The 12712-nt window shown below is 51.0% G+C and overlaps 5 protein-coding genes across 5 annotated transcripts; 2 read left to right on the forward strand and 3 right to left on the reverse strand.

The window, feature by feature from the left end:
- Window positions 1-3203: 3203 nt before the first annotated feature.
- Window positions 3204-4421, reverse strand: AtWU_04762 (MBL fold metallo-hydrolase; the record flags this gene model as incomplete). The annotated part of the gene is made up of 4 exons (XM_035499873.1): window positions 3204-3496; window positions 3553-3924; window positions 3982-4129; window positions 4194-4421. The coding sequence occupies 4 exons, from the start codon at window positions 4419-4421 to the stop codon at window positions 3204-3206; spliced, it is 1041 nt and encodes a 346-aa protein (XP_035355766.1).
- Window positions 4422-5336: 915 nt separating this feature from the next.
- On the reverse strand, window positions 5337-6593 carry AtWU_04763 (GTPase-activating protein RNA1; the record flags this gene model as incomplete). The annotated part of the gene is made up of 1 exon (XM_035499874.1): window positions 5337-6593. One exon carries the CDS (start codon window positions 6591-6593, stop codon window positions 5337-5339), a length of 1257 nt encoding a protein of 418 aa, XP_035355767.1.
- A 446-nt stretch (window positions 6594-7039) lies between these two features.
- AtWU_04764 (copper metallochaperone COX17) lies at window positions 7040-7420 on the forward strand (the record flags this gene model as incomplete). The annotated part of the gene is made up of 3 exons (XM_035499875.1): window positions 7040-7067; window positions 7165-7220; window positions 7280-7420. The coding sequence occupies 3 exons, from the start codon at window positions 7040-7042 to the stop codon at window positions 7418-7420; spliced, it is 225 nt and encodes a 74-aa protein (XP_035355768.1).
- A 358-nt stretch (window positions 7421-7778) lies between these two features.
- On the reverse strand, window positions 7779-9660 carry AtWU_04765 (dolichyl-P-Glc:Man(9)GlcNAc(2)-PP-dolichol alpha-1,3-glucosyltransferase ALG6; the record flags this gene model as incomplete). The annotated part of the gene is made up of 3 exons (XM_035499876.1): window positions 7779-9159; window positions 9208-9370; window positions 9426-9660. The coding sequence occupies 3 exons, from the start codon at window positions 9658-9660 to the stop codon at window positions 7779-7781; spliced, it is 1779 nt and encodes a 592-aa protein (XP_035355769.1).
- Window positions 9661-10485: 825 nt separating this feature from the next.
- On the forward strand, window positions 10486-12205 carry AtWU_04766 (putative nucleolin protein Nsr1; the record flags this gene model as incomplete). The annotated part of the gene is made up of 3 exons (XM_035499877.1): window positions 10486-11184; window positions 11234-11523; window positions 11575-12205. The coding sequence occupies 3 exons, from the start codon at window positions 10486-10488 to the stop codon at window positions 12203-12205; spliced, it is 1620 nt and encodes a 539-aa protein (XP_035355770.1).
- Between the last annotated feature and the right edge of the window lie 507 nt (window positions 12206-12712).

Consider the following 12712-nt stretch of genomic DNA (forward strand, 5'->3'; position numbering starts at 1 on the left):
TGTCTGATGTGATATCCTAATATACTCCGACTCCGTTTCGTATGATGGTCCGACGGACAAAGTCGTGAGACAGTAGTTACTACTTGGCAGGATGGATAGAGTTTTCCTGAACTTAAGTGATAATAATAATAAAATAAGGTTAACTTGAGGAAGTATTTGCCGAGTGAAGTATCCCCGTCAGGATAATCCGTATCCCTGATGTGATGGTGATGCTGATGTGGAAAGATGATATCAGATCGACAGTTCATCAGGGGGCTGACTGGCTGGCTGCCTTTCTTGCCCTGGCTATCTACATTTGCCAAGATGGCATCTACTGTAAGCGAGAAATCATTGCTGTAAATTAGGAAATTGTAGAAAGTATAATGAATATTCAAATTGAGATACTACGTTCTACTAGTAACCGAACAACTCAAGATATACTATCACACGAATAATACTCCATACAGCCAAGCAAAATTAAAGAAATAAAAAAGCAAAAAACAGATAAGTAACTTAACCCGCCCCTCGAAAACGTGACTCTCCCTCTTACAGTAGTAGTAAGTAGTAGTAGGTTTACCCCCTTTCCAAGCCAATAGTTATGCAGATTGTTTTGCGCCAAGCGGGAGATGTGCAGTCTTCAGCAAGGCTTTTTCTTGGCGGTTTTGTCTATCATCCATCCCTTTTTTGATGTGCGAATAATTAATTGCCAGGGTGGGATGTGCACGGTTGATAGCGAGGCAGTGTCTGTAGTTTACTACTAATTATAGAGTGTAATGAAATGACTTGATTTTGGGTGGTTGTTGTTATCAGTGCAACGAGTTACTTGTCTGGGTGTAGTGTTGACGTTTATGAAGGTGGTGGTGGTGATGACGGGTGATGCAGCTTGGCGGGATTGTTACTACAGCATGTCGTTTACGGAGTACTTCGTGTTTCGCTTACAGTAGAGAAAGCAAGAATAGTAGAGAAAGACACAGTAAGAATCTCTTTGTCTAGGATTGTATTCCATACAACAAAGAACCTGCCATCCACATACTAGCATACTATCATACAAGAATAATTAATGTATATTCCCACCAGTTCATCAACCCAGTTTCTACCCCATACCCCATATCACCACCACCAACACCATAAGTAAATTAACTAACTCAACCCCAACCCCATCTGTTCATCCTCCATAATCTCCATACCAAACAAACAAACAAAGTTACCCCTTTCTTCTCCCCCCCTCTTATCTCCCCGCCAAGCCCTGCCGTGCATTCCTCCCTTTTATTGTTCTTGGCAAAGGGGGCGTATGTGCTGCCTCCTGCACCGCCCCTCTCCTCCCTTGTAGAGTGTAATGCAGCCAGCGGAGAGGGGGAAGGACGGGATCATCATCATCATCAATCACAGCACAGCATAGCACAGCCCAGCCCAGCACAGCCTGAAGTTTGAGTCGCGGGTGATCAACAGTGAGAAGTGTAGTAGTTGTTAACTTTCTGCAGGGTTGATCAGATGATGATACTAGTATAGTACTAGTAGGCTACAGTATATACTTAATATAGAGTTTGATGGATGGGTTGTTTATAGGCATCTACATAAATGGTAAAAAAGAGTAAATCAACTACGAAGTGATTAACGAGGAATTACTTAGAGAATTGAATCGAATACTTGGCAGGGTATAGTAAGTGGTCGTCATCACTTTCATGCTGTGCTCTGTAGGGATACGTCATACAGCATGAGAAATCTGGGTAGATGCATGTGTATAGTATGTTTGTATGTATGTATGGTAAGAATGGGATGGAATAGAATACTTACAGTACTACTGATAGTAAATGGATGGATGGCGTTACACGACATGTTAATTTCCCTCCTACATACCCTCACACATACATACAGCTGCTGCGCCTATACCCCAACCTCACTCATTCATTCATCTCTACCTCCAGAGACAAACAGACATATCTCAGAAGTACCAAGAGATTAGAAGAGTAAGTCAGTATACAAGCGAATCACCTCCCACCACGAATCCAACCAACTAAGTAACATACAAACTCTAACTCTATTCCCTTCCTCTGCATACCACCTCTCCTCATCTTCATGTACAGTAGATAGAAAGTATATGCACAATAACCCTACCTACCCAACCTCTTACAATATTTTCCTTCCTGCATTGCATGACGTTACAACCCTTCCAATTTACTATCCGTAGATATAAACCCATAGATGGAATCTTGGCGGTATGGAATGTGCATTGCAGTATGTATGTATGCATGTACGCCGTAGTGATGGGTGATGCTGCTGCTTTCTAGCCATTCTAGCCTGCTTCTGGTCCCTTGGGTCGTGCCGGTCTGGATTGCTGGGCTCGTACTTAGCTTTTGTTTTGAGTTTTGGCGTGCTTGAAGGGTGGTGCTGTCATGTTGTGCTATCATCATACGTGCTGCAGTCGGTGAGCGGTGGATGGATGGATGGGTCAGATGGTGGTGTTCGGGTCGGTGGAATGGAGGAATTGGGTTGGTTGTGTGAGTTGCAGTTGTAGGTGTGATGAAGGTTTACGGTGGTGTGTTGTTTGTTGAAAAATGGTGATTCTATGAGTTGTTGTAGTTGTGTAGTAGATATATATTGAGTCTAACTGTGCAATTATATATATACAATCCCAACATCCATCCAGACGGACTCAACTTCAAAGCAGAGCCGATATATTTATCTGAGTTCATATGTTCAAGCAATTGTAGTTCACATATATATATATATATATATATATATACCTCGATACTCCTCTCTCGCGCCAGTATGTGCACTGTGATCCCAGTTCTATACCAAGACTGCCGATGCAACGGTGTCACTGGGATGCCCATTGTTATCCCCCCAAACGGAAGGGTGCAGTCCTTGGATCTTGTGCGAGAGATATCATTCTGTTCGCGATAACATCCGAGACAGACATTCAATCGAACACGGTGGGAATCTGTGGTTTTATATCGAACCTCCATGAGAACAGGCGTATGTCACTGACATTGTAGCACGACTGCCGCCATTATGCTCTTCCAAGCTCGGCCTGGTGGTCTAACCAGGTCGATGAGCATACAATGACCCCCAGATGTTCTTGTAGTCACATAAGTCATCACCATGGCATGACTGTTCGATTGAACATTGCTGCTGGAGATGTCTTGGATAGACCTAGGCTAGACTAGCATCTTCCCAAGAACAACATTCATCATGACAATAAACCCAGCGAAACTGTAAGTTACCTAGAATTTAATCTTCATCCCCACCGAACAAGGCACCATCGCCCCCGGCATACTCCTCTCAATGGCAAACTTAGCCCTCCACCCCGAGCAATGCCCAGGAAGAATAACCGCAGGATCTAACTTCTTCAGATCCCTAACGGTACTCTCCAACTGCGACGCCTCACTAGTAGCAAGATGAAATCCTCCCACGATAGCATGTAGTGGAACCTCACCATCTAGCGAATCCACCGCATGCTGTGCGCAATTAACCACCCCGGCATGACTGCACGCCGTGAACATGACGATGCCTTTGTCTGAATAAACCAGTCAGAGTTACCTTAAGCACAACGAATAAAAGGATCTGACATACCCTTAAGCCTACACATCAAAAACCTCTCATCCGCAATCCCCTCATCCGAGAACCAATCCTTCTCTTCCGCATCATACCTCATCCCCCCCTTCAACCCATGCTCATACCCCGTCCGTCGAGGAATCTCACCCGAGATGAAGAAGAAGTCATCGAGAACCGTATGTGCATCAGCATGTTTCTGTACTACACCACCGGCAGCTTCTAACTCCTCAAAAGTAGGATCAGCCTGCAGCGAGATGATATTCTGGCCGATAGCCATGCCTCTGTAATCCGGTCGATCGGGGTGAAGATCAACAACCGTCGCAGAGGCTTTCCCACCGGCTTTCTTCTTCTTAGCATCTGTAATCATCTCAATGGCTCGTTGAAGACCACCTATACCACCTTTAGCACACACCACCCTTTACCTCAATGGAGGAAGTAATAACGTACCAGAATGATCGCGATGCCAATGCGACAACTGCACGACCTCCACGTCCGCCAAATCCGGCCGTAGCCGCTTCACATTCCTCTCCCAGGCGTCGCCTTCAGGTCCGGCGTCGAAGAGGATCGTGTGCTGTTTGTTGTCTTTTGTTGCGGTCTGGCTTCTTCTTAGCTTTCGTCTCATTATAAGATTTTAGGGGAGAAAGGAGGATGGGACGTACCACAAGAATCGACAGTCCATGCGCAGAGCAGCATATATCCTCCATTTGAAGCTCCTTATGCGCATCGCCCCGGTCGTGGATTTCGTGCGGAGAGGATGTTGCTAGCGTGCGCATTAGACCAGTCACTTCTACTGTGTCTGGCGGGATGGGGGACATGGGGTCCAGGTCATTGTCGATGAGGATGGTGGCTTCGAGGGAGTCGAGGGCTACGAGGGAGGAGGCGGTCATCTTGCTTTGGGTTTGTTTGGATGTTATTTATGGGGGTGGTTTAGGTGAAATGATTGAATGTGTTGGGTTTGAGCGGGATGTGGGAAGATGGAGTTGGTGTATGGTGGGAGAGGGGAGGGGAGGGGAGTGTGGTTAGTAGGAATCCAATTGAATTGGGTATACTAGTCGGGCTTCTGCTCGAGGTAATGTATGTAGCATAACTAGAAGACAAAGATTACAGTAAGCTGTAAAGGTGGATGATTGTTGGAGGCTCATCTCATCTCAGGTGACGTGCGGGTGACGCTTTGGTGCCTTAGGCTGCCCTGAGAGTATCGCCAGATGCAATCTGAATGAATCAGTGGATATCAATATATCTGATCACTATACATCCAAAGATACAGATAGCGATAGATACTTCTAGAACGACTAAGATAGCCAAGTCCATTACTGTGCTAGTGTGGTGTGGCACGGCTTGACTTACACCGACTCTTCTACTCCCACTCTACTCCGTACTCTGCAACTCATCATAGCTATGCACATCATTCGTTTAAACGTTATATACATCACGGGCAGTAACATGTTGTGATCAGCAAAGGGCAAGGCTCGTGTCTACGTCTAACCCTCAACGCATATCGCTGATAGGGCAACATCAAAGCTCAAAGTAAAGCACTGCTTCTATCCAAGGGGCGAGGACACCTCCCGGCAGATAACAGCCAGTTTCACCAGGCGCGTGCTCTGGCTGGATTAGGAATCTCGTCTCCAAACTTCTTCTGCCGGCCACATGCAGACCGGACGCGGTCAGTCTGGGCCTGACACGTTTAGACGACCATGCATCCAGCTCTTGCCACGCGAGAAGTCACTGCCGTTGCACCGAGGCGACAAAATGGGAATAGGGGATGGGCGAGGTAAAAATGTGACCAAAAAGCCCCGACGCGTCTACAGACCGGTCTTGCCCAACACGTCGGCAAGCTTGTCGACATCGTCGTCCTTCTTCTGGGAAACCTTTTCGTTCTCGGCCGCCTCGTCGTCCTTGACAAGCTTCTCGGCCTTCTCTTCCTCTTCCTCCTCCTCCTCCTCTTCTTCCTCCTCTTCCTCGCTCTCCTCCTCCTCAAGTTCGTCCAGCTCGTCGACACCCCACATGTCCTCCGGATCATCGTCCTGGCCGTGCTCCTCCTGACGGGCCTCCAGGATCTCGCGCAGTTCCGTCACGTTGTTGTCATCCTCGTTGAAAATGTTACCGTTCAGCTCAATACGACGCAGGGCAGGAAGAGCGGTCTTGGTGGCGTGCAGGAACTGCTTGACACCCTCGGCGGTGATCTCGTTGTACTGCAGACGCAGCGTCTGGACCTTCTGGTTCTTGGCCTCAGCCAGAGCCTGAGCGACCTTGACGCCACCACGGCCGGACAGCAAGCAGTCGCTGACACCCAGCTCACGGAGAGAGGGCCAGCTGGAAACCACACCAGCAAGAGCGGTGGAGCCCATGATGGTGAAAGTGTTGTCCTGCAAGTCGAGAACCTCCAGAGCAGAGCAGTGGCGAAGACCATCCTTCAGCAGCATCGAGATACCCTCCTGACGGATACCGTTCTGTGTCATCTTGACGGAGCGCATGCCGGCAGCGTGAACCTCGTAGGCACGTGCCCAAGCCGCCATACTGCCGTTCTCCAAGCGATTGCGACCGCAGACGATGCTCTCGAGAAGAGGCACCTCCTTGCCCTCCTTACGGGCCTCCTCCTTGCGCTGAGCCAGCTCTGTAAGCGCCTTCGCGATGTTCGAACCCGCCTCGGGGCCCATGCCGTTGTTGTTGAGGATCAGGTGGCGGAGCGGGGTGTGGCGAGCAAGGAAGTCGACGAGGGGCTTCTGGGTGTTGGCGCCGAAGGCATTATCGGAGAGGTTGACGGTGTGGAGGGTGGTGATTTCGAGAAGTGCATTAAGGAGGAAGGTCAGAGCGTCGGGGATTTCGCTCAGCAGACGAGAGGTGAAGATGTCGGCAAGTTCAGCCACTTCGAGGCTCTTTTGCGTAGAAAGCACAGCGGCGAGACGCTCGCAAGCAGGAACACCCAGAGTGTTTCCTCCGAAGCGGATCTCAGTGTAGTCGGTAGCTTCGAGGAGAGGCTTGATGTGAGTCTCGATATCCTCAGCGGAATCGAGCTTGAGGCCTTTGCCCTCGATAGAGAAGACCTTTGGAGGGGCCATGGTGGGGTAAATTTCAGGGGTGGAATTGCACAGTGCGATGCAGAAAGGGTGCAAAAGAATCAAAGTAGCAGGACTCGATGGAGATCCTTGTAAGCAACGGCTGAAGAGTAGCAGGAAAAGCAAAGACAATGAGCGTGGGAGGCAATGCGACCGTGGAGGGGCAAAAAGTGAAGAAAGAAAGAAAGACTTGATGAAGCAGCGGGCCGTGATGCAGCATTCCCCTGACAACCCAATTATTTCCGTTTGTTCCCATAAATTTTCCCCGACCGCCGCTCCGGCCGACTGCAGACACCATCTCCGCCGTTTCCGGGCAATCGCATCATTATTCAGCATCTTTTCGTCTTGCTCTGCCTCCGACTGCTGTTCGCTTTCATCGTCTATCCTGTCGCTCTCTGTCCATTGTCCTTCACTGAGTCTGTTTCTTCAGTTGAATTTATTCCTTCATCATGTCGTGGTTGTTCGGTTCCTCTAACAGTATGTATCTCCCATCCATGCTCGCCGCATGCTCCATACCTCTTGTCTCGCTAGTATATCGGAGTCTTTCAGAGCTGACAATTCTCCCTAACAACAGCTGAGAAGGCTGCTGCCCCTGCTCCTGCCGAGTCGGCGCCCGCGGAAAAGCCCAAGGTACGCTCATGACCATGCGACGCAAATAATCAGTCCAGAATGTCCTGACCCAGTCACAGCCATGCTGCGTTTGCAAGACCGAAAAGACCGCCCGCGATGACTGCATGCTCTTCTCCAAGACCGACGACCCCACACAGGAGTGCAAGCCCTTGATCGAGCAGTACAAGGCCTGCATGGCCGGCTACGGCTTCAAGGTCTAAGCTGCACCATACCCGACTGCTGCCGGGACAACTGCACAACGAGGATGATACATAGAGTTCAGCGCATGCAAATATGGTGTTCGGTTATGGGTTTATTCTGGGTTACATGTATTGTATAGGTCATCGTCCGACGTGGAGCATCTCCCTTCTTGTGCAATAAATGTATATTATCTATGTCATTATGTTCTGGGAATATTGTATGAATCGAAGGCTTAAGCAACCGCTTTTATCTCTGCCAGGCGCAAGAAGCACAACGCGCAGTCTATCGCCGATAAGATTTGCCCAAGGCAGTCCCGAACATCAAAATGGGTATCACGAGAGAATCAAGTAGACTGAAAGGAAATCACCGCCAGCAACCTCACTGGTTCTTCTTCTCCGTTTCCTCGGCTGCCTTCTGGTCGATCCTGCGGCACTGCTGGATCAGCTTCCAGAAACACCACAGATATGCAATTCCAAAGCCTCCAGCACCGATGAGGGCATTCAGCACCACCCACAGATCCGGCTTGCCAGGAGGGGGTGCCACAAAGGCCTCAAGAACGTGCCATGCAATCATAGCAAGGTAAAAGCAGGCGTGCAGAAGTTTGGTCAGCACATGAAGCTCGGCGCCCGGGGTGGTGTCTTCCAAAGAGGCACGGCGGCGGAATGTTCCAAACGAAGTTGGAGGGAGTCCCAACAGGTAGGCCCAAAGCAAAGTCATAACGAAGTAGGGAATCCGAAGTTCGTCACGCTGCAGAAGAGGATACATGGTCCACGAGCCCAGCATGTTGGCCCAGCCCACCCAGGCCCGAGTCTCTCTACTTAGTCCGCCATCTCCAGCCAGGAGAAGAGTCATGGGGAGCAAGGGGAGGAGAACACTCTTCTCATGCACCTGGAATGAGAACAAGAAGAAGCCCCAGGCTACACTTGACAGGGCTGGGAGAAGTAGCGATGCGCGCGGGTGACGGAAGATGATGGCGCAGGGAACAGCAATGGATGCCAGCGTCGCTCCAAGGGACATGCGTTGGAGCAGAGTGGCCTCGAAGCGGTGAAGTTTGTAAAACGTATGGATGGCACACCACGCATTAGCAACCTTGTCCTCGAACAGACCACGAGCAAAGGGAAAGACGCGGTGAATAATTTGAGTCAGCTGGAAGATGACTGCATAAAGCACCGAATTCTTGTCCAGCTCGACCGGAAGAATCTGCAGAAGAGGAGGCGGAGGGGCATATGCCAGGGTTGCTTGCGCCTCGATTCCAATCGCCCCAATGAGCATTGGTGCAAGCAGGACAGCGAATGCGACAAGGGTGACAAGAGAAATGCAGATGAGACGGAGGGGGCGAATCTTGGGGAAGATGCAGACACCAAGGAGGAAGGCGAACATGACCGGAGCATAGTACAAGGCCATCTGCTTGAAACCAAGAGCACCCACGAAGAAGATGCAGGCCCATAGCATGCGTCCAGCCAAGATGGCATCCAAGCTCGCAACAACCAAACCCAGCATCACCGTGTTATATTGGAAGTGTCCGTGGTCGATGAGAATGATTGCGGGCTGTAGGAGGATCGCAGTGAGGGCAATTGAAGCAGACCAAACCGGAACGCTCTGCATGCGAGTGAAGCGGCGCAGGAAGGTAACGACGGCCGGGATGTAGACAAGGTATTCCGAAGCAATCACTGTTCCGCGCATGAACACCTTCAACAAGGGATCTTCAATGCCACGGGACTGGTCCAGGGCAAACCATGTGGGATCAAAGAGAGAACCACTGTTCAGTCAGTCTATAAGCACGACCAATCGGAGCAGCATGACGTACAGTTTTCCAAGCAACCAGCTGTGGTATGCAGTCAACGGCGGGTAGTCCAAACCCCAGTATTGCAGATCGTACAGGTACCATTTGGAGATGGGCAGATGAGTCGTGATTTCCATCCAATGCCTCTGTGCTTCAAAGTCACCATGCATAGGGGGTACTCCGAAGCCTGTAACCGTTAGTATGTGGTGCCTGGGTATAGGAGATGGCAGTGATTTGCGTACCAGAATATCCCCACAAACTGACAGCCCAGCGAAACAATCCCACTGCCATCAATATCAAGGGTAGAACGAGCCATTGTGAGACACCAGCGCGAGCAGACCAGAGGAAAGACACCAATGGGAAAGCTGGGGAGGCTTTCCCTCCAGCGTCAACAATGAGAGAATTGTTAGAGCCGGCGAAAGACGAGGGAAGCTTTCTCTTCTTCCGCGGACGGTAAGAGGACGGGGGAGGCGCCATGATTCACGAGCAATGGACCAATTCAAAAGAGTTCCATTGACTGCGTGTAAATGTCGAGCAACCGTGACAGGTCCAAATGAATGACAGGTAGTTGGAGTCGATAGTTAGTGGACTGGCTGGATGTGGTTGACTGCGGAGGGACACTCTGGTTCCAACGGTCTGCCGGTGGACCAATGAGAGGACCGGTCGGAGTCGGGCCCAGTCGGGTTAGTCTCCCAGCCAGTTCCCCACTTAGTTCCTGGGCTAGCCTAGCTGCAGCAGGCGGTAGGTGCTGTTGATTTTTTTCTGCCAGCCTCCAAATTTTTTTTTGCGTTCAGTCGCCTTATCAGAGCTGCTCCCCAGCTGGGATTTTTTCTTCTTCCTTCATTCCTGTCCTACTCTTCCCCTTCACCTTTTTCCATCATTTTTCTATCACTCTTCTTCACTTGGTTGTCTCTTCAACTAAGTGTTCATCTCTTTTCATTGCATATCTAACGGTGCGCTTCAACAGACACTCTGTGGGCTTCTTGCATTGAGGGCTGTGGGCTGTAGCATACTACATCTATTCTGTGGGATCTGTGGGATACTCTCGTGGGTTTCATATCATAGACGGTAGCTTCCCTGTCGTCTCGTGTGGGCTTAGACACTGTCGTTGTGGGTTACCTGTGGGTATTTGAAAATTTCCATTACAAATCGGGTGATTGTGGGATTATAAGATCTGCCGCACATTCCTAGCTTTTCTCTGTATACTTGCTTAGTTTACAGTTTATTTGGTTCGTCTCTTCCCTTCTTCCTATTACTCTGTCTATTGTCTCTTGGACTAACCACTGTTCCCTTCAGATCAAAATGTCCAAGACCAAGTCCGTTACCAAGAAGGGCTCTGAGAAGCCGGTTGACAAGACCCTTAGCAAGGTCAAGTCTGCTGGTGTGACCAAGTCCTCCCAGTCCCCCAAGGCCAAGAGCAAGCAGATTGCTCGTGAGGTTGCCTCCAAGGAGAAGAAGGACAAGAAGAAGAAGAAGGAGCCTACTCCCAGCGAGTCTTCCGAGTCCGAGTCCGACAGCGACGAGGAGATGGCCTCCGACTCCAGCTCCAGCAGCGAGAGTGAGGACGAGAAGCCCGCCAAGAAGACCGAGAAGAAGGGCAAGAAGGTTGAGTCCGAGTCCGAGTCTTCCGAGTCCGAGTCTGAGTCTTCCGACTCTGACAGCGATGAGGAGATGAACGACGCCTCTAGCAGCGAGAGCGAGGAGGAGAAGCCTGCCAAGAAGACCAAGGAGGAGCCCAAGAAGGCTGCTAAGAAGGCTGAGTCCAGCGACTCTGAGTCTGAGTCTTCAGACTCTGACTCCGAGTCCGAGGATGAGAAGCTTGCTAAGAAGGAGACCAAGAAGGCCGAGTCCGAGTCTGAGTCTTCTGACTCCGACTCCGACTCTGAGTCTGAGGAGGAGGCCCCCAAGAAGGCCGCCAAGAAGGAGTCCAGCGAGAGCGACTCTGACTCCGACTCTGACTCTGAGAGCGAGGAGGAGACTAAGGAGAAGAAGGCCGAGAAGGTATGCCATCTATTCCTTTCACTTAACAGTTTGATGCTAACGTTCCCAGGAGTCTTCCGACTCTTCTGACTCTGACTCCGACTCTTCCGACTCCGACTCTGACTCTGAGTCTGAGGAGAGCGAGAAGCCCTCCAAGAAGCGTAAGGCTGAGGAGGAGACCTCCGCTACCCCCAAGAAGTCCAAGACTGAGGACCCTGCTCCTGGTGCTTCCGCCAACCTGTTCGTCGGTAACCTGTCCTGGAACGTCGATGAGGCCTGGCTCCAGTCCGAGTTCGAGAGCTTCGGTGAGCTCTCCGGTGTTCGTATCATGACTGAGCGTGACACTGGCCGCTCTCGTGGGTGAGTACTTCCGTCTTCCATATTCATCAAGCTATTGCTAAACTCTTTCAGTTTCGGTTACGTTGAGTACACCAACGCCGTCGATGCCGCCAAGGCTTTCGAGGCCAAGAAGGGTGCTGAGATCGACGGACGTGTCATCAACCTGGACTATGCCACTGGCCGTCCCGCCAACAAGGACCAGCAGGGTGGTTTCAAGGACCGCGCCAACGCTCGTGCCCGTTCCTTCGGTGACCAGGCCAGCCCCGAGAGTGACACCCTCTTCGTCGGAAACCTTCCCTTCGACGCCAACGAGGACTCCGTCGGCGAGCTGTTCGGTGAGAAGGGTAGCATCCTCGGTATCCGTCTGCCCACCGACCCCGACTCTGGCCGCCCCAAGGGTTTCGGCTACGTCCAGTACTCCTCCGTCGACGAGGCCCGCGCTGCCTTCAACGAGCTCCAGGGTGCTGACCTGCTCGGACGCCCGGTGCGTCTGGACTTCAGCACTCCCCGTGCCAACAACGGCGGCGGCGGCGGTGGTCGCGGTGGTGGCCGTGGCGGCTTCGGCGGTCGTGGCGGTGGTCGTGGCGGTTTCGGTGACCGTGGTGGCCGTGGCCGTGGTGGCTTCGGTGGCCGCGGTGGTGGTGCCCCCAACAAGGCTCGCGGTGGTATCCCCGAGTACAAGGGCACCAAGGTCACCTTCTAAGTCAGTGTGTAAGAGTACTAACCGACGTATACCTATGTTTTTCTAGACTGCTTTTTGTTTTGGGCAATGGGTTATGGTTCCGGGGTTATTGTCATTATTCCTCACTGTTTCTGGTACCCCAAAAGTTGTCTGCATTATGTCACGCTAGCTAGCTAGGTAGCTAGGTAGCTATGTGCCTGTTTTATCTAGGTAGCATACCATACCAATTTAATGAATGGCTATGACCAGAATGATGTTACTTTTCTAGTTTTCTTTTTTTTTCTTCTCTTAAAGGCTGTCTTTGTTTGGGTGAATGGGGTGGCACGGATCGACCAGATCTGCTGCGAGTGCGTGATGGTGGATCTATCAGCGGGAAGAGGCAGCGGGGGGACAAGTCAGCTGTGCAGGTGGGAAAAAGGCTGGTTGAGGGTCGGATGATGGACCAGCCCTCGTGCTCGCCTCCCCCTTCTTATTCTCCCCGTCTCTCTCGCTTGTTGCTCGCGTCTATTGTTGTTCTTGGATTATCCC

The sequence above is a fragment of the Aspergillus tubingensis genome, assembly GCF_013340325.1.
Source record: "Aspergillus tubingensis WU-2223L DNA, scaffold_6, whole genome shotgun sequence".
In the NCBI taxonomy this organism is placed as follows: Eukaryota; Fungi; Ascomycota; class Eurotiomycetes; order Eurotiales; family Aspergillaceae; genus Aspergillus; species Aspergillus tubingensis.